Raw genomic sequence first — 26,962 nt, forward strand, 5'->3', positions numbered from 1 at the left:
ATCCTCTTTAAAGGCACTCTACATTAGTTGGACAAACTAGAATCATGCTAATACTGAATAAACACTGAATTATTGCTTCATAATTCTGTCTGTCAACTTAGGAGTTACAAAATTCACTACTTAAATGAAGTTGTCAAGAGTTTTATGTCATTAACTATATGTTTTGTTTCAAAAGTCAAATTACACAAATGCTTGTTAGTTTTCTAGTTTCAAATTGTTTGAATTGTTATACTCCTTATTTCTCATTATAACTCAATTAATTTTACTCCTCTGCAGACCTTACATGCAATGTCATTGAGTTATTAAGGGAATATAAATATATTGGTATTATTGTTGATGACAAAACAAGTTTTGTTTTTTATTAAATGTGAGCAAATGAAATAGTTTCTGCTACTTTCTTGCCTGTGCTTGATTATGTTGCTGTATTGTATCAGTTTGTTTTATCTTCTCTTCTTTCTTCTCTGGATGCTCATGGTTCATAAGCCATTAACTCATCATTACACTTAATATAATAGTATGATATTGTTGGTTGGCCTTCTTCATCCATATGCATTTGTATTTAATAATTTATAAATCCATTTTAGGGTTGTTACCTTTATACCTTAGTTGTTTATAACCCAATGGAAACATTGTGGGCAATATCGATCTCCTGACTTTCTATTTGCCATTTTCCAGAACCACTCTGGGAAAAAAGGCCTGGAACTGGAACTTTCTTCAGTCAAGACTGAAAAATTTGGTGTCATTGGATCATTTAAAATTAATGATTCAGGAGCTGGGAGATGATGTGTAAGCGTTTTTAAGTGCCTTTGGTGTGGTGAAACTGTTGTTTTGTCCATTTGTGTGAAACTCTTTGTTCTGCTGCTTATCTAAACTCCTGTAAAATACATTTTTAATCTCAGTGAGGTCTTCTTGGTTAAATAAAACTAAGATCATTTTATGAGTTATATCAATCTGTTGGCTACACATTTTTCAAATGCAAAATGTAAATTGGTGACAAATAACCTAGCATCTCCCTATGATGCAATACCGTTGACATTCCTTGCAGTTCATGTCATTCCTTTAAAAAAAATACATTTTGATTTTAAAATCAGATAATTGAATTGGCCTTTGTTTACTTTTATAGGAGTTCACATTCTTCACTGAATTTAAAGCCCAGCAGAATTCCAGTGAGCTGTTTATACCAACAACAATAGTTATCAAACACAGCACTTCTGCCATAGATGTTAGATTAGATGGCAAACCTTCATGCAGAGTCTACAGGGAGCAGGCACAAAACTCGGAACCTCTTTTGTGTGCTCCACAACAGAAATGTTCACTGACAAGTGTAGTAGTGCAAGCAACACTGACGTGATTAAACAAACACAGCTATTGTGAAGCTCTACTGGCACATCTGATATTCTGAGGAAACTATTTTTGGTAAAGTGAAAAACAAAAACTTCAAGAATTTTGTTTTGTTATTGCTGTTAAAAATATGTAATATTTACTTATAATATTATACATAATATTTTAATGGAATCTTCCTGATGTAAAATTTACTTTTTTCTTTATATATTTATTATTATATACCACATTATGATGAGCAAGAAGAGATTGTCTCAGTACACTTATTACTCATTTAGTGATTTTCATCATGTCATACCTACAGTCTAAACACAAGCACCACACTTCTGAACAATGGTAACTCAATGAAGAAACAGAAATTCTTCTATATCTCAAAAATAAATGAACATTAAACATATCATGAAATTCTGACTTTTTTCATGCTATAATTGGATCCCCAGTGCTTCTAATAACCTAGAAAATGTGAAAAATATCAACCCAGTAACTTAGTTTTGGTCAACCATTCTCTGCAAGCATGTGGAAAATAGGTAATTGAAATTTGTCTCCCCTTGTGATGTCAGAAGGGGATCTTATTATAGGGGTCTGCACTATCCAAACACAGCACTACCGTTTAGTGTAGAGAGAGAAAATAATTGACGTCACAATTGAGTTTTAATTTCAACAAACCAACATTTTGGTGGCCAGTGTATTTCATCAGGTTATTTGCATTTTAAAGGACACACCCAAAAACGGCACATTTTTGCTCACACCTAAGTGGCAATTTTAACATTTGTAATAAATTATCTGTGTTTTGAGTACTTCATGTACTCTGGGGATACCAAAGATTTATTTTACATCTTTAAAAAAGTCTAGTAAAATGTCCCCTTTAAACACGAAAAATTCTTTCTTTTTAATTGAAAACACAAAATAGTATTTAATTTCAAATTTTACTTTCCAAATGCAGTCCCATGCAAAGTATGCTAGGAACTAAGTCCACTAGTTAGTTTTGTTTATGTCTAGCAAAATTATTCATGTAGCTTGCTGTTTTGTTTTATGTAAAAAAAAATGCACTTATCAACAATGTACGTTTTCATCAGTGAGTCATAAGGTTTATCATTTACTATATAGAGACTCTGATTCAACATCAGGACAGTGATGACAGTGAAATGTTTGTTGAGAGTCTGCTCTGTGAGTAAATCCTCCTCCCTCTATAAACTGCGCGTGCACGTGAAGAGTAGATTCAGATGAGAGAGAACAGCAGATCATCTGAACGATCAAGAGATCACTAATACGAAGCAATAACATTAAAAGTAGCATACTGATCATGTTTTATCGCAAACCATTTAATCCAAGCGCAAAAGTGTCCATTTTTTGACAGGGATTGTGTAGGAGAGAAGATGAAGACTCTTTGGACATTTTTCAGGTATGCACGCTTTCTTTCTCTCAATATCAACATCAGTTAATTTAAGAAAAATATATCCCTGCTGAAAAATATATATATTAAACCATTACAGCAAATTCTAATGGTTTTATTGCTTTTATTGGGAATTGTATTGGTTCTTATGGAATATGGCCCAAAACACACTACAGTCTATTGGTTTTTGTTGGTCTTTAATGGTATTGGCTCTTTTGGTTCTATGTATTGGTTCTAATGGAATATGGCCCAATACACACTACAGTGTAGTGTATTTAATGGTAAAAGCAGCGATTAATATATTTAGATTTTTAAAATATGCTAGCCTATACTGTCATATCTGACATATATTTATATCAAGACTGTTATAAATATAGATTTGAATTGAAATGTCTACATAAAAAGCTCCGCTGATTAATTTCATATTAAGCGTAAAAAATGAAATCATTCAGCGCGTAAGCGAGTGCACCTGCTATGAGAATAAACATTTTGCGTATTATGTTCCCAAATTTTTTACATGCACCCCTCTAAACAATAAACATATTTGTGTGTAACTCAGGCTACAGTGACACAAATAGAATATAGTATGTGTATTAATAATTATAATAATAATAATAAGGTTTAGAAATTATAGAAATGTGAATTAAAAACTCCCTAACGAAAAGGATGTCGTATACAGAACATAATACATTTTATTTTCTGCATATCATGACAGGTAGCCGATCTCATATTTGTTTTTTCTGTTTTTTTTTTGTTTTTTTTTTTTGCATTACTAACCATTGAGCTACAAAAACACAACATTTACTTAAGGCCGCTCCGAGCGTGACTCGGACCCTGGCCTGAAGTGTTTCAAAGTTTGCTATTTTAAATGCACACGCTTTCTTATTTTCGTTTCATACGTACGTCTCTTCACTGTCATTTTAAAGATTGCCACGCCCACTGCAGCAACACATGTTTAAATCGCATACTTCATACAACGCCGCAAGATGTCAAAGTACCGCGAGAGCGAGTCGAAATTAGACTTTTCCGAATGGTTTCTCGAATCATTCTCGCGGTGCTTTGACGTCATCCTTATGAAGTCAAACAAGCCTTTTGGCTTTTCACTAAGCTTGTTCGACTTCATATGGCACCGCAAGAGCAGACAGGTGGATGAATACCGCGAGAGCGGTTCGAGGAATCATACGGAGGAGGCTGCTATAGGTTGACTCTCGCGGTACCGTGATATCATCCGCTGGTCGGTTCTTGTGGCACCATATGAAGTTGAAAAAGCCTACTTTGTCATCGCCCCGCCCATTCACCCGCTTTACACATCATTTCAAAAATCGCTCCGCCCCCTCACCCTTCACCACACAACCGACAGGCAGCTGCTGCTGAACGCCCTCACCCGAGCATACACGCCTTGATCCGTGGATTTAAGCAATTTATGGCTCGTAACGATATCGTTATATCTCACATCGGTTCTCTCGTTACCGTTTAAAAATTCCGCCGAAAAAGAGAAGACGGTTGAGCTCAAATGCGCACGATTTCTTTTGTGTAAGTAGCATTGGGTTTTAAGCTAACGCGTGTCTGCTATATTTTATCGCCCTTACATGTGTTTAACCATAAAGTGATTGGAATATTAATTTGTGATGATTTATTTGAAGCTTTCGCCTTGTTTCAGACTGAATTTAAATTTGATTTAATATTTTAAAGCGTCTTTCGCACCGTTGGAAGTTGTCAGGTTAGCTGATGAATGAATGAATGACTGTTAGCACAACATTAGCCTGACATTCAACTCAACGCGTTTCCGCACAATGATCTGGAAATTAATGACGAATTAATATTAATTAATTTAAATCTGCTTTTTTTTTACTAAACAAGGAGATTGTGTGGTAATTTCAATATTATGTAATCTTTTGTGTTAGTGTCATGTGTTGTGAAATTGGCGCCTCGTTCATTTCCTGACGACTTTGTATTTAGTATGCTTTCATAAACTAGATAAGAACACCAAACAAAAATGAGAGAGACTCGAATGTTTTTGTTTTATTTTACTCGTCATACAACCCATATACAAGTCAATAAGTTAAATTGAGAGGAGTTTGTGTTTTTATTGACCTTGTCATAACAATCTACTGCTGAGACATTCAGTGTAGGGCTGCTTAGCGATTAATCGCAACTAATCGTTTACAGAATAAAAGTTTTGTTTACATCATACTGTACTGTGTATAATAATTCTGTATATATAAATACACACACACACATACATACATGTATAAATGTAAGAAAAAATATATTCACACACACGTGTGTGTGTGTGTGTGTGTGTGTGTGTGTGTGTGTGTGTGTGTGTGTGTGTGTGTGTGTGTGTGTGTGAGAATATATTTTTAGACTATAAATATAAAAATGTATATATATATATAAATATAAAAATGTATATACACAGGTAAATATTTCCTAAACATATACATACGTGTGTGTGTTTTTAAATACATACATTATTATGCACAACACACACACACACATGATGTAAACAAAAACGATTAGTTGCGATTCAGTTCATCGTTCAGTGTGCTCTGCGTTGGATTGTTTAGGTTAAATGTATTGTATAATTTGTTCGTTATTTATGGTGTAATATCTCTTTCAGGTGTACGTGAACTATGAGAATAATTTGGGAGCTTTAGTCTCTCGTGGGCAATTTGACTTCAACGCTGAGCCCCCTTGGGATCCTAGCTGATAATTGGAGAGGTCAATTATTGACCTGTCCATGTAAGTTCACGTTCACACAGTTTGCAAGAGTAGGTCATCCACAAATCCAAACTCTCTCACACTTGTTTTCTTTTAATGAATCGACTGAAACGTTTAATCAGCACTCTGGAATATTCATTGAAGTTTGTTTTAGTAAAGAAAGGCATGGGTAAATGGGTCTGGTTTTATAATAAGCACTATATTACGTCTGTCAAAAGATTAATCGCGATTAATTACATACAAAATAAACATTTGTGTTTGCATAATATATTTGTGTGTGTATTATGTATATATAACACATACATGTATAAATGTAGGATAATTAAATTATGCACAGTGCAAACACATATATTGTGCAAAAACAAACTTTTGTTTTGTATGCGTTTAATTGCAATTAATTATTTTGACAGCCCTACACTATATTAATAATAAATCAAATGAATTCGATATTCTTTCTTAGTTTTTATCAAGTTAATGAATGTTTCTCACCGTGGTGATGTTAATGTTTCTTCTGTTGTGTGTACAGTGGATATCGCTAGGACCCAAGAGCTCTGAGGCTTCTCATAATCAGGTGACCATCAGTTTCTCAATGACTATGAAGGGAACACTGAATGATGTCCACCATTGTGTGGAGGTGCTGAAGGACACCACGGCTCTCAGAGATGTGATTGATAAAAACATACATGACCAAACTCTTGTACGTATGATGGAGACCCCATCTCTGCTTTTTTTGTCATTCGTGTCTATTCTTCTTGTACCAAAACATATTTTCTTTTTCTGCAGGCACAGAAGAGCGCCTTTTATGTTGCCGACCTTGGCGTGATTGTGCGCCAGCAGGTTCGCTGGAGGGCTAAAATGGAGCGGGTTCGACCGTTTTACACGGTCCGGTGCAACAGCAGTCCAGTGGTGATTGAGCTTCTGGCTGATCTTGGCACTGGCTTTGTTTGCTCCAGCAAGGTGAAAATAAATATATATAAAAATACACTCTGTCTCAATTTATATCCTGAAGTAACAACCTAAATCTGAACTGTTTTAAAAGGTTTTCAGTATCATCTTTGTGTGCTTGTCTTTCAGCATGAGCTGGACCTAGTGAAGGGCTTTGGGGTCCCATCTCAGGACATCATGCTTGGTGGCATGTGTAAGCAGCTCGCTCACATCAAATACGCAGCCAAACACAACATCCCCCTCTTGGTTTGTGACAATGAGGCCGAGTTGAGGAAGATTTCTCGCTGTCACCCCAAAGCAAAGTGAGTCACATGATTAAATCCTCACTATAGCAATACCAATGTATCTCTCAGTACCACCATATGAATACCAGTGTAATTCTCAACCCTCAATGCATTTTAAACATTGCTTTATTCTGCTTATAGTTTGTTCAGTTTTTCAAGCAATTGGTAATAAAATAAGCAAATTTAAAGCAAACAAATGAACATACAAATGAAAGTTTAAACATGAATTTAACATTTTAGAGGAAAAATGTATTATTAGATATAAAGTTAGCGGGTTTCTTTTAGGCTAACCAAATTCAGGTGGTTGTCTTATTTATTTTAGTATAAATGTACTATTAAAATACTTAACTTTAGATTGATCGGTTTTATCTTGTACTGATGATTATTTTGTAATAGGGTGATACTACAGTTGATGTCAGATAGCTGTTGTGAAAGAGAAAAGACAGCGCTGGTGTTTGGCTTGACGCTGAAGGACTGCAGACGTCTACTTGAGAATGCTAAAGAACTCAATCTGAACATTGCAGGAGTCAAGTGAGTTTATCTTTAACATTGAGGGAATGAAAATAAAAGAGATGGTTACAAAAGACTGTGGGATGCCCCATTGCACTTGTGAATGATATTGCGTTACATACAAAATATCAAAGCACCTGTTGCATGTAGGGCTGTCACGGTTATGAAATTTGGCTGACGGTTAATTGTCTAATAAATTGTGTCGATTAATTGTCTGTTTTATTGCTTTGACATTTAATTCTCATACATTTTGTTTGTGTGAAAATTATTTCATAAACATTGTTGTGATTATTTAAATTACATATTTTGCAAGGCAGTAAATATTAATACACATAAGTAACACAATTAAAAGTAATCTGATAATGTCTCATTTATATTGGCGCTGCAGCGCCCCCTTGTGTTTTTAAGAGAGATGTGCAATCATTGCTGTAATCTGAAATCATCACGATGAGGTCAAACAATCACAATGAGACGATTATTTAGTCATTGTGACAGCCCTAGTTGCATGCAAACAAATACTCTAAAGCTTTTTTATAAAGCATGATTTTATTGGATATATAAAGTCAGGTCACTTCAGTTGCATCATACACGTGTCCAGCTGAATCACCACAGGTGTGGTTGTTTCAGTATAATGGGAACTTTAAAAGAGTCATGCTTAACAATGAAGGAACTTTGAATATAAAGAAAAGTTGTGAATTTTAATCAAAATGCATCAATTTTGTGCACAGATTCAACGTTCCCAGCTGCTGTCAGGACGCAGATGCATTGTGTCGTGCTGTGTCTGAAGCCCGCTGTGTTTTTGATATGGGGGCAAGTCATAATTTCACAGTTCAAATTCTGCTCTGATTATTTTAAATAAAGAAACTCTTGATTCCTGAGAAGATAAATGTTATTAACAGCTGGATTTATGTCCTGCCGAGTCTTTCTATTCCTCGATTGTAATTCATTCATTTCTTCTTAGGAGGAGCTCGGTTTTGAAATGAATATTCTGGACATTGGAGGAGGCTTTGACGGAAGTGAGGCGCAGTTAGAAAAGGTGTGTGAAAATCTAGAAACTATTTCTTGTGTTTGACATTTACCAGATTTTGAGATGATTTCATGTCTTTTTCTTTATGTAGTGATGCTCTTTCTCTAAGACTCTGGGGTTTGTGTTGTGTGCAGGTTAGCGCCACATTGAGACCCATGCTGGACATGTACTTTCCTTCATCAACCAGCTTGTCAATCATTGCTGAACCCGGATCTTATTATGTGTCGTCTGCTTTCACGCTGGCCGTGAATATCATTGATAAGAAAAGTCTGGGGCGGGATTTTAGCGATCAAGCACACAGTGAGTCTCTGTCAACATAAACAATCCTAATGCATCCTATGCTTGAGGTTACTTTTTTCAATCAACAACATGATGTGACAGTGCCTGTACCACACAATTTAGACTCTCTAAAATAAGGAAAATCCTCAAAGTTTGAGGCTTGTGTTTTTGTTTAAAGCATTGACATAAATTATTTAGGAAACAGTCAAAAACTCCTTTTGGCAAGGTAACTACTTTTCTATACTTGGTGCTTATGTTTTTCTGTTCCTGTCGTGTGTTCATGTAGCTTAGTTGGTGGGGTGTTGCAAAAGCAACGTTGGTTCGATCCCAAGTGAACGCTTTCTTGGATAAAAGAAAGCATCTGTCAAATGCATAAATGTAAATGTGTGTGTTTTTTAGATACATTGTCAGCCAATGATGAGCCAGAGTTTCTTTACTACATGAATGATGGTGTTTATGGGTCTTTCGCCAATAAGCTGTTGTGTGAAGATTCTGTATCAATGCCACTGGTGCACAAGGTAAATATTCTTTGCATTCTTTACATTTAATGTCGATATGAATTTAGATTATGTAGTGTTAACTCGTTCCCTCAAAAGCCTTTTTTTTTTTAAAGTTGCCCGCCAGCTTTTTTGTGATTTTCACAAAATGCCTTCCAGAAAAATTTTCTTCTATAAATAAATAAAGATACAAATATATTAAATGAAAAAACAAACCCTTTGCTTTCAAACAAACAAAATGGGAAAAAAAATTTCATCCTTTCTTCATTTGTTCTCTTTTCTAACTTCTTAAATAGGGGTACTGCATTTTCCGGACTATAAATCACTCCGGAGTATAAGTCGCATCAGTCAAAAATGCATTTTGAAGAGGAAAAAACATATACAAGTCGCACTGGACTGTACGTCGCGTTTATTTAGAAAATTATTTCACAAAATCCAAGCCCAAGAACAGACATGTAATCTGGAAAGTCAAGTTATTCATCTAAACAATGGCACACAGAACAGCAGGCTGAATAGGTGTCCGTAAATGTTAACGTAACATTACCATTTATTCACCAAACACAATAGCATATTGAACATACCTGGGTGGTAGGGCTGGGCGATATGACCCAAAAAATTATCGAGAAAATGTTTTCCATATCAGTCGATATCGATAATTATCATGATAAATAACAAATCTTTACTCCTGTCAAATTTAAAGGCAGATTTTTGCTCCTGAATGAAAATTGTAAAAACCAGACAGTTAATAATGGTTTTAAACTACTTTTTATTCAGAACATGACAAATACAAATACTAAAATCTTGTTTTAATGCATCTGTATTAAATGTTAATCTATTTGTTATGAAATCAACACATTTCTGACACAAAAGCAGCAGACTACTGTCCCTTTAAGACCCAAGACAGACTCCTTTAAGTTTCAATATACTGAGTAACAGCTGTTTATGTTCACTTAAACAAGAAAGAAAACTTAGTTCAGTGATCACGCGTGTGTTATACATATACGAGCTATACACGCTGATAAATGGATGTCAAGGGTGTCACTTTGCTGTGGGAGCGCACATACCCAAACACTATATTCACTGCAGGGGTGGATCTGCTGCTTTTCCTCAGTTTCCTGAATTTGTGAATGTCCTGTAAATATACTTTTAAAGCTGTGCGGACGTGTGCGTGCGCAAGGCGGACGCTGAATGAAAGTAAAGTATACTGCACGCACCTGTGTCTGCTGTGTTTGACGAACCCTGTTTGCGCGTCCAACATTACACACAAGAAAATGTTTCCGCGCATTTGGATTCCGTGATTCCGTCCGCGTTATCCGCATCGCGAAATTCATAGGTCTCTACTAATAAATGAATAACTTGCCTCATCTTCCACTCCTTCAAGTCTGACTGTCACTGTGATTGTAAACCAAGAGCGCGTGCCGCATCCGGAAGTGCTCGCGCAACATTACGCACAGTGCTTAAACATTATCGATCACTTATCGAACCGTCCTTATCGTTTTATCGAAAAAGTTTATATCGGTAAAATTATCGTTATCGAATTATCGCCCAGCCCTACTGGGTGGCTAAATAGGCTAAATTAATACGACAGGCCAAATAAAGTTCAAAAAGGTCTTGTAGTCATTCCTCTTTATTTTTCGAATCCATTAAATTACATAAATACAGGAGCAGCATACAGCGGACCCTCAGGGCTGTAAACGATAATGGTTTCTCTTAGGTTCATATGAATTAATTTTGACATAAGTCGCACCTGACTGCAAGTCGCAAGACCAGCTAAACTATAAAAAAGGTGCGCCTTATAGTCCGGAAAATACGAGCAAAAAACTAAAATAATTGCATTTTTGTAAAGGAATTTTGTTAGAGATCAGATTCAGAATGATTATCCAAACATACACGTAGTTAAAAATGTTAAAAAATGTGTTTTTGCTTCAGTTTTTTTATAAATTGGGTAGGAATTACAGATTACGGTAAAAACTCGTCAGAAAAGCGTGGGCAGGGAAATGTTTTCTTTTAAGTGACGTGATAACTCAATTAATGGTGGGGAAAGAGTTAATCTAGTTTATTACACGGCTCTCTGGAATGCTTGATTCTGATTGGTCAGTTGAGACATTTGCAGGTTCGTTCTTTTCAAATAATAACCGCTCCAAAATAATAACGCATAGCCGGTACTACTTGCACGAGTAAAATCGCTCCGCGCCAATAAAGATCAATAAAGATTACTGTCTGTTTGGCGCCATCTTGTGACAAACACTCGACAACCACGACAAGACACAGAGAGCTTACTGAGACTGAACTTGACAAAATAGAGCATGACAGCTACGACGCCAACACACAAAAAATACAGAATGGGCATTAAAACTTCTCAAAGACTGGTTAAAGAGAAAAAAATGGAGACAGACAAGTATGAAGCAGAGGATCTTAATAAGGTATTACGATCATTTTATGCATCTGTGCAAAGTTTCGCGGAAGGATAAAAATGTTAATTTAAAACAAATATGCCAATAAAATGTTTCAAATTCATATTCATGTCCAGTTTTTTTTCTTATGTGGCAAGTAGCCGTGTAATAAGCGGGATAATGTAGAGGCAGCCGGTAGTTATCGGGAAATAAGCCCCTTCAGTGTGAAACAAGACCCTCCGCTTCGCGTCGGGTCCTGATCACACTGTCAGGGCTTATTTCCCAATAACTACCGGCTGCCTCTACATTATCCCTTACTTATAAACCCAGATTGACTTAAGTGAATGTAATGTGATTGTGTTTTCACCCAGGAGGTGGCTTCAGAAGAGCCCCTGTTCTCCAGCAGTTTATGGGGACCATCTAAAGATGATCTGGATCAGGTGCTGGAACGATGTCTTCTGCCAGAACTCAATGTGGGCGACTGGCTTCTTTTCTCCAGCGCAGGGGACAACAGTCTGAGGGCCACATTTACAAACGCAGATGAGCTGGAACCGCCTGTTTTCTACACCATCACTGAATACGACTGGTGCGCATGAATGCTTTTGTCATGTGTACCTGTAAACGCTATTATAAACCATCTCTGAGTTTATAATCCATTTGTTTTTCTTCTGTCTGCAGGAAGGAGATTGATAAATTTGGAATCACTCTGGACAGGAGGATAAAGAACTTTTCTCTGGTACCATGTTGCCTACAGTCAAACATGTCTGAGGCGTCTGTCTCTACCCCAGCTTAACGTGAACCCTGTTGAGTTTTGTAACCATTGTATTTTCTAAACGGTGTTTTCAAGCACTTAAGGACGTGGCGTCTTCTCAGGAGCTTCAGTTGCTCTACTGATGGACTACAAGCTAATAGAAGCGATTAGCTTTAACAAAATGGCTATTTACAGATACAACCATTATTATTATATTTAAGTCTGTTTTATACTTGTGTAAACAGGTTGCATATAATATTTCCTGTTATTATTTGAAATCAATCCATATATTGAATAGGAAGAAGTTATTTATTAAAACTAGACTATTGTGTCTACTTTAATAATATTAACAGAGATGCTTCAAGAAATGTGTTCTGGTATGTGTGGTTTGTATTATATGAATGATCAAGTATGTAGGTAAGATGGGAAATTTGTTATAGAGTTATTTTACAAAATGTAAACTATAATGGAAACATGCTTGACACAAGTATGCAAATACTAATGCTTTGCTAATATTACAAGTTGCACATGATAAGCATGTTGCGATTAAATTAGCAAACCTCAATATTCAAGAAGTTTCCTTCAAATGTCTGTGCCTTCTTTTCTGAAATCACATGCACAGATGAATTGTTTACAGTCAGAAACATTAAAAGGTAAATTGGGTACATTTAAAAAAAAAATTGTGATCGACCTTTTGCAGTGCACACTGTTGCACACACCTAAGCATATGTAGCTGGAAGCGTCTGCGTATCCAGGTATGGAGTATGTTGCACTCCTTTATAGCTGATTTGAAGCAATAATCTCTTAATGTCAGCTACAGCACTGGATAGTAATGTTATCAGCATTGGTATGCCAAAGTGTTGTGAGTATTAAGTGATGTTTGTTTGAGAATGTGATGATGGTTGAAGCATGTGATGCTGGATTATGTGGAGAGCCAGTCAGGGTGTCTCAGTCATGCTAATGGAGACTTGCTGTCTTATCAAATGAAATGAAGTGCAATCTGAACTTTGATTTGAATCTGTTGTGCTCGAAAAAAGTTGGAGGTTAGTTCATTTTCAGACCCGAAAAACCCATAAGATGGCTTCAAGCGCTCTTGAACAGTTTTGACCCCTTAACTGGTGCGGCCCTTTTTGGGTGGGCGGTGAAAAATTCAATACACTGTTATAGCAGTTTACATTTATTGTAATAAATAAAAATAATGCAATAAAGTATATATTTTACACACAAAATATCACACAAAATGAGGTTTGTGTTAAACTTTTAGTGGTTTTACCAACAATGACCACTAGGTGTCAACATACTCTTGTCACAAATTAGTAAATTACTGTCGCTGCATTATTAATACTTTGAAACGGTTACAAATATGAAAACTAGATTCTTAAATAGGTCGATAGAAAAAAAATTAAATGCAAAATATTGAAGTAAACTCCGGTGTCCTGTTTTCGGCACAGCACCAGTTAAGGGATTGAATGATTCATCTATGAAATATATTTGTATCATTTCAGAACACATTCTGTTTGTCATTCACAGTGCTGTCAATAAAAGTTATTAATGTGAGTTTTTGATTTTTTTTCTCTGGTTGCTATTTTTAATAATGAAAACGTTACACTCAAATACATTTCATAGTAGACCTACGTCACAAATGTTCAACCTTAAACCATGTGATATACACATGTTTTGGTAACACTTTACAATTGGGTTCATTAGTTAACATGAACTAATAATGAACTTCACTTATATAGCATTTATTAATCTTTGTTAATGTTAAATTCAACAATTACTAATACTTAATTAAAATCTTGTTGACATTAGTTAATGCACTTTGAACTAACATAACCAAACAATAAAAGCTTTCTGTTAACTAACATTAAAGGTGCAGTTTGTAAATTTTTGCAGCATCTGGTGGTGAGGTTGTGCATTGCAACCAACAGCTCAGTCCACTGCTCACCCCTTGCTTTTGAAATGCATAGAGAAGCTACGTTAGCCACCATGGGACAAACATGTCATCGCCGGACACAATTTTGTAAAAAAAGTTTGTCCGTTAAGGGCTTCTGTAGAAACATGGTGTCACAAAATCTCGACTTCGATGTAAGGGGACCCTCGGTGTATGTAGATAAAAACATCTCATTCTAAGGTAATAAAAACATAACGTTGCATTATAAAAAGGTCTTTATACACTCCTGATCATATAGTTTTGTATGATATTTTGCATTTCCTTTTAAAAATTATACACTGTCTGCACCTTTAACAAAGATTAATAAATACTTTAACAAATGTATTGCTCATGGTTTGTTCATGTTAGTTAATACATTAAATAATGTTAACTAATGAAGCTTATTGTAAAGTGTTACCCATGTTTCGCTAGCTTGTGATGCCAGTTTGTTTGTAGTTTTGTGGTCTGAAGGTCACAAAGGAGTTGTCCTTGTGTTCACTCATATGTAAACACACATCAGACCATTGGTCATTGCACTATGTCTTTCTTTTGTCTTTTGCGTTTTTTAAGTTTGCATGTGAAGTTTTAAACAGATCAAATAAAAAAAAATGTCTTAAGACTTCTGTGTTCTCCATCCAACCATTTTTAAATATTAAAAATAATTCCTGAATAAATGGCTTTCTAGAAAAATTCGCCCCCGATCCACCTCCATCTTTGTCAGCTCAGAGTCTTGGGGGCCAAAGGTTGTAGATTGCGAGAGACAGTGGTGATGTTAAGACTGTTGATATCTTTCTGCCACATTGATGTTCTCCTGGCAGTGAGATGGCGACTGGCGTGCTTGGTAAGGTGATCGCTTCGCATAAAGCGACTGTGGCAGATGAGGCAGGCGAAACGCTTCTCTCCTGTATGTGTGCGTCGATGACGTGAGAGTTCATCAGATCTGGTGAAACGCCTCATGCAACCTTCCCAGCTACAATGAAATGGCTTTTCACCTGAAAGAAGAAACAAAAGAGTAAACATTAAAAAAAGTTCATCATGAGAGGAGTAAGTAATGACAGGTGAACTGGTGCTCTGTACCTGTATGGGTTCTCAGGTGTGCTTTTAGGTGTGAGCTTTTGAAGTACGTTTTCCCACAGTCCGGGTGAGAGCAGACGTGGTCGCGAGTCCGTGATGGAGCTGCTTTGGAGACGGCGCTGTTTGAGGATGAGTTGTGGCCTGGAGCTGGAGCAATAGCAGGAAACTTCAAACCTGATGAATGTGCCAGATAGGTTTGTGTAGGTGTGACTGGCTGTGGCACAACGACCATCACTGAACCTTTGGGCATCTGAGCAGCCACAAAAACCACTGACGCTTGGCAAACGTTTGCCGAATTAGCAAGGCACTGCGGAGGGATGGGAACCATGGAGCTGGGTGTTAAAGGAATCATCTGGAACACTGAGATCGATGGCACACTTTCAGAAGGAACACCAGACACCGGCCGGGGGGCTGGAGACACATCGGAGCTGAGAGGCTTAGGGTTTGAGTCATTGCCATGTGGGCCTTTAGATTGACAGTGAGGGTTGTTAAAAGAAATGTGTTTGTTACCAGATGAACACTTGATGTCTGAAGTTTCAGCAGGGCAGAAATAGTTTATGGGGGATGATGCTTCTGAGGTGTGGCGGATTACACTGATAGCTTGAGATCTTGGCTCTTGGATGGGACTGTTGGAGGCGACCTCTGCCGACTCCTGATCACAGCGAGGGCTGTATGGTGGGGTCATACACTGCACAGCCTAGTATAAAGAAAATAAACAACCAATTTAGTATTTAATATGGGTATTTTTCTATATTTTATTTTCACATAGCATAAATGAGAATCACAGAAAAGCGCTTTATTATAAAAAAATAAATATATGAAATTGGTGGTAAACCTATGCTTATTTTAAGAAGTTTTATGTCTGTCTTATGTTTTAGACTGTGTTCATGAGATTTATTTTGGTGATTTTATTATTTTTCACTCACCGAGGAAGTCTGATGGATCTCGGCTGTGACTGAACTCTGTGAATCTTCAAAGAAATCAGACAAAGGTGTCAGGGGCCGAAATTCCCTCTGCTGGAAATCCTCAGACTTCCCAGTCTTCCAGTTGTCTCTCACACCTGACTCCTGATTTGACAAACTCTGTCAGAACAAAGGGAACAACATGAAGAAATAAGACATTCATCCTAAATTTGATGCTTACATTAAGTTTATGTTAGTGTTGGGTAAGTTACTCAATAAAGTAATTAATTAGTTACTAATTACATCTTCAATCATGTAGCCTAATTAGATTACTTTACAAATTACTCTCTAATTAAGTATTCAATTACTTTTGACTAATTACTTACTAAATCCTATTTAGTAAATGATACAAAGAAAAGATCTTGAAACGGCTCAAATAAATCATAATCTGGTCACACTTTTTAAGGTCCAGTTACTTTTGCCTTAAAGCAACACCAAAGAGTTTTTTTTACCTTAAAATAACGTTTCCAAAAAAGTTTCAGTGGTTCATCCACTCAAAACAGGGTGAATGGCACTTTCACATTCGCTTTGCAGCCCTCTATCGGCCAAAACCGCACTAAAGAAGTTTCCAATGTCGGGTAGTGGTCCTGTAGTTCGAGTGAAAACTACAAAAACTTACAAACTTACAAAAGCAGACCTACAATCCAATCAGAGCCAGCTATGCTGCAGTGTTTACGACAGTGCTAATGAACAATTACGCATCTAACCTGTAGGGGGAGCAAAGAGCAATAACTCTTTAGTGTTGCTTTAATATACCCATAATTACTGCTTATTGATACTTAGTGAAGCATTTGTTAAGTTTAAGTATTTGTAGGAATTAGGTATAATTAAGGATGTAGATTAAGGTTTTTGCAGAATCAAACAATAATATGTGCTTTTTAAGTATTAATAAACAGCCAATATCTCAGTAATATTAATGCTAATAACCAACCAGTTTATAGTGAGAATTGTAAACTACATTACCGTTATTCTTATTAACTCACCAAAGTATTCAAAGTGAGAAGGATACATAAAAAACATGCATTTTAACCTTAGACTTTACTTTTTATAGTAACCACTACTGTATTATATATCATTGATCTACAGTCCATACACAGTTACCTAAGAAGTTACTGTAATTTAATTACTGGTAAAAAGAGTAATCCCTTAATTTACTTTTTCATGGAAAAAGTAACTATTCAATTACAGTAACTAATTACTTAGTAACAACTCTGTTAGACTTAACTGTAATTTCTACAGTTACTTACCGCAAAATGCCCAGTAAAATACCATCATTTTCTTTTCCAGTTCATTACTGTAATATGCATTGGATTAAGGGTATTAACATTTAATTTACAGTGATTTACTGTATGTTTTAAATTTGCGGTAGACTGCTGTAAAACCACAGTCACTACTTTATTATATATCATTGATCTACAGTCCATACACAGTTACCTCAGAAGTTACTGTAATTAAATTACTGGGAAAAAGAGTAAGGGGCTGGACACACCAAAGCTTTTACGCCTGCGGCCGGCGCATGTTTTCAATTGATTCTAATGGAAACTTGGCTTTTTCACATAAGTGTCCAGCCACTAATCCCTTAATTTATTTTTTCAAGGAAAAAGTAACTAATCAATTACAGTAACTAATTACTTAGTAACTATAGTTACACCCAATGCTACACTTTTACAAACTTTATAACATTAATTGATAGCACTGTCAAACATATAGAAAATACTTCTAAAATACAAATAGTCAAACCAGTTAGAAATGACATGATATGTACATATTTTTAATAATTAAAAAGAATAAATATATTATTGTGTCTTATTTGTATTATTTAGGCCTACATTTTACCAATATAAAAATTTAATACTTCATATCTTTTATTTGGTATTTTAGGTTTATATAACTAATATAACTATAACTAATATTTATATACTAACACTTTTTTCCTTTAGATTTTGGTTCCCAGAATGCTTTGCACCAGACTGTTATTTTAATTTTATACATAACACTTTTCTTAAATGCATGCTCTTTTAAAATTGAATGAAATGAATGAATGCACAACTGATACACATGTACATGCACGTGCACACATGCACTAAATAATCACTGTATATCACTGTAAAAGAAAAAAATGGCAAAGCAAAAACGCCTGCACCTGAAGCAAGCAAGAAATGAAATGAAATTGTTAAGCAGGTAGATTATAAAACAATCTTAAAAACATCAATATGTTTACTTACACTTTTAAAAACAGGCGTCATTCTGATTTATTCTGACTCGACGGGTAAAACTCATTGTGAATAATACAGTAAATGTTTCTAACAGTTCAGATTCATTCAGACTTCAGTAAGCCGGGGGGCGTGGCTTCACCTCCGGCCAATTATGGACAAAGGTGTGCAAACCGCTAACCAATGAGAAGAGAGAGTTGATGCGTGATCAGTGAATGATGCGCGCGGTGTGTGAAGCGTGGTACACAGTCAGCTCTGATTCCAGACGCGTGCACTCGACATTCTACCCGAACTCCATCTGCTGAAGAATCGTCAACATTTACTGAAACACAGACTTTATTTAACAATATTATTTAACAGTCACAGACTGTTTGGGAATACTTTTAAACCAAAAATGCCCTAAACTTTATTTGAACCCAGGGAACGCACATGGTGATGAAAATGTGTGTTGTAATGCAATGTAAGTTGCTCTGGATAAATGTGTCTGCTAAATGTAAATGTAAAAACCTTTTGAAGTATAGGAACACTTTAGAATTGTGAATCCCAAAGTAAAAACAAAAAGATGATGAAAGTAAATATATTTTTGCACTAATGTAAGCTCTAAACATGAATAGGCCTATAATATAATATCTATAAACCATAAAAACAAATCTTTATAAATGACTAAATGTGAAATTAGAAGTTTGATGATCTAAACGTTGTTAAACTGTTAAAAAACTAAATTACATTTACCCAACAGGCCAAAGCGCACCTGTCAAGCAATCAATCAATGATTTTGGCTTAGCCTACTGTTTGTCTGGTGAATGTAAGATCTGCAAAATACACAAAATACTAATAAATGATTCATGTTAAAGGTCATCATTTCCTCTACTGAAGTGTTACTGAATCTTTTGGTGGGCTGAATTTCACGACTGACCTTTGTCCTAAATATGTGAGGTTATGAGCATGCGTGTGTGCGTGTGTAAATCTAGAGCACTCTGGGAAAGGCCAAATGTGCGTATCCCATAACCATTATTTGCTTATACCTTGCATTTATTCAATGGAATAGAAATGTGCAGAGTTATTTTGGTGACTGAAAACGTCGTTGTCCAAAGACACAGCCTAAGCTTCAGGTTTAGATTTGAATAAAGAAATGAGAGACTGTGCATAACAGTGATTTTAAGGTAAAATCATTCTAAACTCATGCAGTCTCTAGGTCTTTGGCTGTTTGTTCATCCCACTCCAGAATAAATAAAACATCATGTACAGTCATGATCAGAGCGAAATAAAACAGCAGGACTGCAGATATTTACACAATTAATACATAAATGTACTACATTGAATGTAAATGATTTTATTATGCAATCACATTAATAGCGTGAAGGAATTTGATAGACATAACAATGTAGAAAATCATATTTAAACACTCAATGCAGCAATTGACCAATCCCAGTGTTACCACCACAGGGCTAAAGAACCATCTGGACTGAACCCATTTCATCCTGAAGCTTTCTGCTATTTTTAGCTCACTGGATCTCTTCTTCATGAAGATTTTCATCAGAGCACAAAGTGCACTAAACTCAGACACTCATTCATGATTCCCAGTATAGTACTGGACATGTTTACACAATGTCACTCTTTAACTCACCGAGCATTTTTGTTAAAAATAACTTCAATCTGTGTTTGCCTACAGCGGTCGACCTTGGCAGTGCTGATGTACATACAGTATGTGTGAAGATAACAGCACACACTCATGTTATGTGATTATCTGTGGCCTTTAGCATCCGCATACCAGGTTAAGAAATGAACCAGGATTTGCATCTGGTTCTTAAACTTTTTGCCGATCTTGCAGTTTAAATTAAACAAAAAATTAAGGGGCGGTTTCCCATACAGGGTTAAGGTTAATCCAGGACTAGGTTTTTTTTATAGGTAATTTAAGAGGTTTTTACAAACATACCTTACAAAAAACCCAACAGATGTGCATCTTGAGACAAAACAATGTCACCGATGTTAAAATTAGTCAGGACATGGTGTTTTTAAAGCCCTTAATTTATCTGATTTAGCACTGATTTAGAGAAACAATTTCACCTAATGTATTCTGTTTTCTGTGTTTATGCAACAAAATTCAAAAATCTAACATTTTTGATCTCTATATAGAAATATATCAACAAAATATTACTTGGCATACCATGGTTTTAAATTAAAAGTACATGTGTGAAGATTCATAAGTATAAATAAATACAAAATATACAGAAAAATATACAAAGGTACAACAAATTATAAACATGAAGTTGAATATGTTTGGAATATATAGACCAACTAGTGCAAAATATGACAATCTTAAATATAAAAGGCTGTACAAAAAGTGTTTCTGTGTTTCTACTATTCCAAAGGCAATGAAGAAAACAGATATGTAAAATATTCTTACTTAATGATATTCTGAAATAACACACATAGGTCCATGGCTGTCTTTCAATGTCAGATTGTATGGCAAAAACGTTTGTCAATTTAATATAGAAAGCAAAATCTGCCACCTACTGGACATTAAATTGATTTTTTTTGGAACATTTTGTCCATTTTAATTTAATTAAGCATTTAATTATACTGTACACTGTAAAAAATACCAAGCATTTTTCTTAAATCAACATATATTTCTATGTTACTTCAACTTAAGTTCAATAATTTCAATTTGATTTTATAAGCTATGACATTTTTTTTCACAAGCCAAAACTTAAAATGGTTCGTTGAATTGACTTGCAAAACCAAGTTGTTTTAACTTCATGCTGCATATTCAGTGTACATTTCATTAATTTAAAAGTTTATTCGCTTGTGGTGTTAAAGGAATAAAATATGTGATTTTAATTTAGTCAATAATTAGGTCACCTTCTTAATCTGGTTTAATGTTTAGTTTAATGTGTTTAAATACAAAGGGGCCTAAGTGAGACCTCTATTGAAATGCTTCTGTTGTTTAAAAAGCTGAATACAGTAAAAGTAAAGTAAAAGTCTCTTTATTAATGTACATGGTGTAAAACTTTGAGTGAAAAATCCATAAAAAAATCACAAAATGTCAGAATTTCTCAGTATTCTGTATGTTCAGCTTTTTTTAAACCTTATGATCATGTTATCTTAACATCAGTGAGTTTCAGTAGAAGCATCTCATCTTGAAAGATGCTTTTATGCTCAACAGTTTGCATACCAAATGTACTTACACCTGCCCTTATGAAAATTACATTAAATTAAAACAATAGTCACTACAAATACATAGTTACTACACTTTTGCTATATATAATTATATTATTATTATAATTATAATTATATAATTGTTCATTTTTATAAGGGTGATAGTGACCTTACTGACATTTTTTTATTTTACTGACTCTTTTATTTGAACTATTTTTGCTTGATACTCATTTGGTTAAAAATTGTGTTTAACATTGTGTAACACAGTGATTCTCAAACATTTTCGGCGTGCGGCCTACCTTGTATAAGGTGCATCCTTCACATACACAGCCCCCCCAAAGAAAATTTATGACATGAAACAATTTTAAAACTTAAAATTGTAAATTAAACAAAACATCTCATGAGTCAAAAAAAATACATTGCTCTAGCCAAAAATATGTTTTAAATTTCTGCTAAATACATTTTGTAGAAAGTAAAGCCTAATATATTTTGGAATTTTGGAAAAAAATATATTTAGTTTTAACCTTCATATTTTTCCAAATGTATTTCAGGGGCAACAAATACATTTTTAATTTTACAACCCATACAGCAAAAAATATATTTTCCTGGCAAAAATATAAAAGTTTGTATAAAATATATAAAGTATAAAATGTATAAAATATAATTTTTTTTGCTTTGAAAATATTGCATTTTAACATTTTCAAGCCTGTTGTTTACAGGTTTGCAACATACAAAGTTGTTTTCCAATGTGATGTGAATATAAATGCTTTAAAATATATTTTAAAACACATCTCAAATAAGAAAATAAAAATAAGGCTAATAAATGAACAGCACTATGTTGTATAATTTAATATCCCATATGGCAAAAAATATATTTTCAAATATATTGCAAAATATACAAAAAATTACAACAATATACTGGTGAAAAATAAATTTTTGTAAACATATCTCAAAATATATTTCAGCACATATATTTTTTGTATATTTTGAAATATATTTAAAATTATATTTGAAAATATATTTTTTGGCCGTATAGGATATTCAATTATACAACATATTGCTGTTGGTCAGTAGCATTATTTTTTTTCTTATTTGAGGTTTAATAACACAGAATTCATGATAAATTAATATATTTTGTAAAATGTCATGAAAACAGGGCCCCCAATTTGAGAACCACTTGTGTAACAAAAATATCTCCATGTTTTTTCTTCTATGCATTCATGTATTGGGAAGTTACAGGTGTGTATGTTTGGAAGGAAGGTGGCATGGCATCATTGTCATGTTCCCACGGGGTAAAATACACCACAAAGCATCACATCTCAGTGGATCAATTAAATTACATACTTTTGTGATATATGAGATGTCTGACAGAAGTCTCTGCCATGTCCCTGCAGACACAATCGTAAACATGGACACATATGGCACGAAACTAAATGCAGAGAAAACCCAACGTTTTTTTTTTTTACAGCAACATGAGCTTGCAATCACTAGCAACAAAAACACACAATGCTTTCACAATGACAACACATGGGAAAGGACTCATGGGGACCGACCCTGCCTTTATCCCTCTCGACCAATGAGCTCATCGGACACATGCTCTGCGCTAACCAATCAGCGGCGTCGTTACATGCGCATCCTCCCAACAGACCCAAAGAAGCTTAAGCTCAGTTAAGATGGCGGCATGTGGATGAGGAGGTTGTACATTTCAGCTCTTCGGTTTCTTTAAACGAAGGGATTCATATTGAAACACGTTCTCAAACCTATCACGTTAAGAAAAGAAACAAATTCCCCAATATAGTTTTAAAGCGGGACCGAGCCCATGACGTCCATTCACTTCGTGGTTCACCCGTTACCCGGGACCGAAGACCAGCTTAATGACAGGTATTTATGTAAAATAACAACGACTTGAAATCAATGTGTCACCCCTGGCTGGGGCAGAACTTTGTGAAAAGTGTCTTTAATAAGATATATGCCGTATTGTAGGGCTGTTGCAAACCCTCAAGGTTGGACATTGGGTCTAAAAATAACGAGGCCCGGCTGACTGGAGACACAATGCGGGTTGGGGGATGGGAAGGTGAAAAAGAGAGGGAAGAAATATACATTTGATCATTTTAAATCCCCAACAAACGCTTTTGTCGTAAATGTAAGACTTGGCTTTTGAAAATAAGCCGTGATTTGACGATTCGACGAATGAATGCGAGCGGAATTGCTAAAGAGATTCGGCTCAGTTTAGCCGGTTAGCCGTTAGCACTGCGCTTAGCCGTTTAACGTTAATTAATTTATCACCGTAATGTGGGTGGAAATGATACTGATGATCGAGTGAATGTTTTTACAGGGTTGTTTTAGTCCTTTGGGTTTCATTTAAGGTTGTCGTCATGTTCCAGGGTTAGATAGACAAAGCCATTTTTAATAGCTTTACATGTAAATCTTTACTGTAGACTCAACACGCTTATCAAGATGAAAGATCGTTTTTATGTGGTGCTTTGTGTGTTTGCTAAATGATATCTTGGGCTTGCTTATTTCTTTGTCATGGCTTGGAAAGCCTTATTTAAAAGGTTTGGGTTTAAAATAAGCGTAGAGATTTATCAGTGATATAACATTTCCTGAAATGTTATGATCATGCTGACATCAGTCAGCCCTGCTAGGAAGAAGTTTGATGTTGTGTGATATGTAGATGACAGCCGCCCAGAGGAACCATGTGGTCATCTGATGGTCACTAGAAGCAGCTTTGGACAAAATGGGTGTTGGGTCTTTTCCAAATGTAATGTTTTGCATAATATTTTGTCTTAGGTTTTTAAGGTATTCATTCATTTTGCATATGCAGGTCTTAGCATGAAAATGAGGTTTTGAAGTATTGAAGGTCCAGTCTTTTGAATCTGTTGTACTGTTGTGTAATTGGTATTGATCAATAAGTTGCTGAACCATTGAAAATGCAAAATCTTTGCAAAGATATGCATTGGATAAAAAACTTGAAAATGTGTTGTAAAAATTGGATATGACGTCGGACCCCATTATGGATCATTCTTTGTCCATTTACAGTTTAATTTTGTAAAGTGTGATGAAATATGACAAAGATTTTTATTTATTTTTTTCCTCATCTGATGGAAAATTCACACTTCTTATTTACTTTGAATGATTGACATCACCCAAACTGAATTATGGATCCGTCTGCGTCACGTCACTGGCGTTGCTCGCTGCAGAAGTTGAGCATTACGGTACATTCACACGGGGGCGGGGCGCAAACGTTAACGTTTGACGGAAGGCGTGTCTAAAGCGTGGCCAACAGCCAATCACAGTGGCGCATCATAATTGGTTGTCTCGTTACTAGGTTATTTGCATAAGGGGATCTGATTGGCTGACGCATTTGTTGGCACTAGAAAAGTTGAGAAATGGCAGCGATGCGATGCCGACAGATCCACAATTCTGTTCGGCAATGCTTGATGTCACCCGTTAAAAGTATGCATTAATGCTTACGCCTCTTGTGAATGTACTGCTACTAGTGCTGGGCGATAATTCGATAACGATATAACCGATATAAACTTTTCCGATAAAACGATAAGGACAGTTCGATAAGTGATCGATAATGTTTACGCACTGTGCGTAATGTTGCGCGAGCACTTCCGGATGCGGCACGTGCTCTTGGTTTACAATCACAGTGACAGTTAGACTTGAAGGAGTGGAATTAGAGGCAAGTTATTCATTTATTAGTAGAGACCTATGATTTTCGTGATGCGGATAACGCGGATGGAATCACGGAATCCAAATACGCGGAAACATTTTCTTGTGTGTAATGTTGGATGCGCAAACATGGTTCTTCAAACACAGCAGACACAGGTGCGTGCAGTATACTTTACTTTCATTCAGCGTCCGCCTTGCGCACGCACACGTCCGCACAGCTTTTAAAGTATATTTACAGGACATTCACAAATTCAGGAACCTGAGGAAAACCAGCAGATCCACCACTGCAGTGAATATAGTGTTTGGGTATGTGCGCTCCCACAGCAACGTGACGCTCTTGACATCCATTTATCAGCTTGTATAGCTCGTAAATGTATAACACACGCGTGATCACTGAACTAAGTTTTCTTTCTTGTTTAAGTGAACATAAACAGCTGTTACTCAGTATATTGAAACTTAAAGCAGTCTGTCTTGGGTCTTAAAGTGACAGTAGTCTGCTGCTTTTGTGTCAGAAATGTGTTGATTTCATAACAAATAGATTTACATTTAATACACATGCATTAAAACAAGATTTTAGTATTTGTCATGTTCTGAATAAAAAGTAGTTTAAAACCATTATTAACTGTCTGGTTTTTACAATTTTCATTCAGGAGCAAAAACCTGCCTTTAAATTTGACAGGAGTAAAGATTTGTTATTTATCATGATAATTATCGATATCGACTGATATGGAAAACATTTTCTCGGTAATTTTTTGGGTCATATCGCCCAGCCCTAACTGCTACTCAACTTTTCAAATGCCAACGCTGGTGTCAATCAGCCAATCAGATCACCTTATACAAATAACCTAGTAAAGATTACTCTTATGCAAGATCGGAGAACAGAGGAGCATATGTTGCGGCCACTGTGATTGGTTGTTGACCATGCTTCAGACACGCCTCTCGTCAAGCGTTATTTCTGACGCCCGTGTGAATGTGCCATTACTGTCCACTTGTGCCTATTAAAGAATGCGTTGATATATCGGCTAGGGCTGTCAGTTTTGAGAGAAATCAAATTCGAACGGATTTCGAATATCATGCAATTTATCCGAATATATTCGAATATCTGGGCACCCCCCACCTTTTTACTTAATGTTTGAAACAGCAGGTTATTAACTTATGAATACAAAAATTGATTCAGAAGTTTACAAAAAAATGATTCAGAACAGTTACAGACAATAACGTGACAACCTGGACAGCAGCAGGAGTAGGAGCCCAAACGGAATTCGCGCCCGCAGATTTCGGCAGAAAACTCCGCGGAATTCTGCGGATTTAATGCCCGTCATTGACAAGCACACATATCCCGCGCTTGAGCGTGTTTGTGAGAAGTAATCTCATTGACAACACATACATACATGGCCTATCCTGCGCGTTTGTGAGCCGACAGTGACAAGTACATTAACCCTGCGCGTGCTGTTTGCTTGCCTGTTTTCAATGATAGAGAGCACAAACCCTTTGACACTTGAGATGAAATTAAACTTACCGCTAAGTTAAGCAGATCTCACTTGACTCTGTCGTCTATGTGACAGTCAGCACATGATCATTTAAAATCCGTTTACAAGCCAAATGCTGTTGTTGTTTAATATAAAGTTTACATTGCGTTGTAAAAATGATGAAATTATCTTCATACATGCTATTTTCATAATGCGAACGTATTAACGCAAGTTTTTTATTCTGCTATAATGTTTAACACTTATAGCAGTGTTAAATATGTCATTTTATATACAAACTATAATTCTATCTTGACATGCACATTAGGTTCA

At 35.6% G+C, this 26,962-nt stretch overlaps 3 protein-coding genes across 14 annotated transcripts in view; 2 read left to right on the forward strand and 1 right to left on the reverse strand.

Annotated features, from left to right (window-relative positions):
- Window positions 1-2,550: 2,550 nt before the first annotated feature.
- Window positions 2,551-13,701, forward strand: azin1a (antizyme inhibitor 1a). 5 transcript variants are annotated; one of them, XM_065299018.2, is made up of 12 exons: window positions 2,551-2,743; window positions 5,358-5,479; window positions 5,985-6,155; window positions 6,242-6,415; window positions 6,533-6,705; window positions 7,084-7,218; window positions 7,926-8,007; window positions 8,159-8,233; window positions 8,359-8,524; window positions 8,903-9,021; window positions 11,765-11,979; window positions 12,072-13,701. In XM_065299018.2, the coding sequence occupies exons 3-12, from the start codon at window positions 6,048-6,050 to the stop codon at window positions 12,184-12,186; spliced, it is 1,362 nt and encodes a 453-aa protein (XP_065155090.1). In that variant the 5' UTR covers window positions 2,551-2,743; window positions 5,358-5,479; window positions 5,985-6,047; the 3' UTR covers window positions 12,187-13,701. The 5 variants fall into 5 exon arrangements, with proteins under 5 accessions (XP_065155090.1, XP_065155093.1, XP_065155092.1 ...); XM_065299020.2 differs by lacking the exon at window positions 2,551-2,743 and adding an exon at window positions 4,042-4,267 and having other exon boundaries at window positions 5,358-5,508; XM_065299017.2 differs by lacking the exon at window positions 2,551-2,743 and adding an exon at window positions 4,042-4,267.
- Window positions 13,702-13,844: 143 nt separating this feature from the next.
- Window positions 13,845-18,440, reverse strand: klf10 (Kruppel like factor 10). 2 transcript variants are annotated; one of them, XM_065299024.2, is made up of 5 exons: window positions 18,339-18,435; window positions 16,566-18,256; window positions 16,078-16,233; window positions 15,155-15,848; window positions 13,845-15,069 (listed from the first exon to the last, which is right to left on the reverse strand). In XM_065299024.2, exons 4-5 carry the CDS (start codon window positions 15,834-15,836, stop codon window positions 14,795-14,797), a joined length of 957 nt encoding a protein of 318 aa, XP_065155096.1. In that variant the 5' UTR covers window positions 15,837-15,848; window positions 16,078-16,233; window positions 16,566-18,256; window positions 18,339-18,435; the 3' UTR covers window positions 13,845-14,794. The 2 variants fall into 2 exon arrangements, with proteins under 2 accessions (XP_065155096.1, XP_065155094.1); XM_065299022.2 differs by lacking the exon at window positions 16,566-18,256 and having other exon boundaries at window positions 18,339-18,440.
- Window positions 18,441-23,148: 4,708 nt separating this feature from the next.
- Window positions 23,149-26,962, forward strand: part of ubr5 (ubiquitin protein ligase E3 component n-recognin 5) — a 55,131-nt gene continuing 51,317 nt past the window's right edge. For all 7 annotated transcript variants that reach the window (XM_065299005.1, XM_065299008.1, XM_065299009.1 and 4 more), the window contains exon 1: window positions 23,149-23,366. In XM_065299005.1, the coding sequence (XP_065155077.1) occupies window positions 23,305-23,366 (62 nt within the window). In that variant the 5' untranslated portion in view covers window positions 23,149-23,304. The remainder of the gene's footprint in view (window positions 23,367-26,962) is intronic.

This window comes from Paramisgurnus dabryanus, chromosome 13, assembly GCF_030506205.2.
Source record: "Paramisgurnus dabryanus chromosome 13, PD_genome_1.1, whole genome shotgun sequence".
Taxonomy (NCBI): Eukaryota; Metazoa; Chordata; class Actinopteri; order Cypriniformes; family Cobitidae; genus Paramisgurnus; species Paramisgurnus dabryanus.

Bases quoted from the DNA above. Each gene is read 5' to 3' on its own strand.
- azin1a (XM_065299018.2), top strand. From the start codon at position 6,048: ATGACTATGAAGGGAACACTGAATGATGTCCACCATTGTGTGGAGGTG. The intron at 6,416-6,532 runs GTGAAAATAAAT...CTTGTCTTTCAG, and splicing joins GCTTTGTTTGCTCCAGCAAG to CATGAGCTGGACCTAGTGAA. The intron at 6,706-7,083 runs GTGAGTCACATG...ATTTTGTAATAG, and splicing joins CGCTGTCACCCCAAAGCAAA to GGTGATACTACAGTTGATGT.
- klf10 (XM_065299022.2), bottom strand. From the start codon at position 18,359: ATGACGCCTGTTTTTAAAAGT. The intron at 15,849-16,077 runs GTGAGTGAAAAA...TCTTTATACTAG, and splicing joins AGATCCATCAGACTTCCTCG to GCTGTGCAGTGTATGACCCC. The intron at 15,070-15,154 runs GTACAGAGCACC...TTCTTCTTTCAG, and splicing joins ACACCTGAGAACCCATACAG to GTGAAAAGCCATTTCATTGT.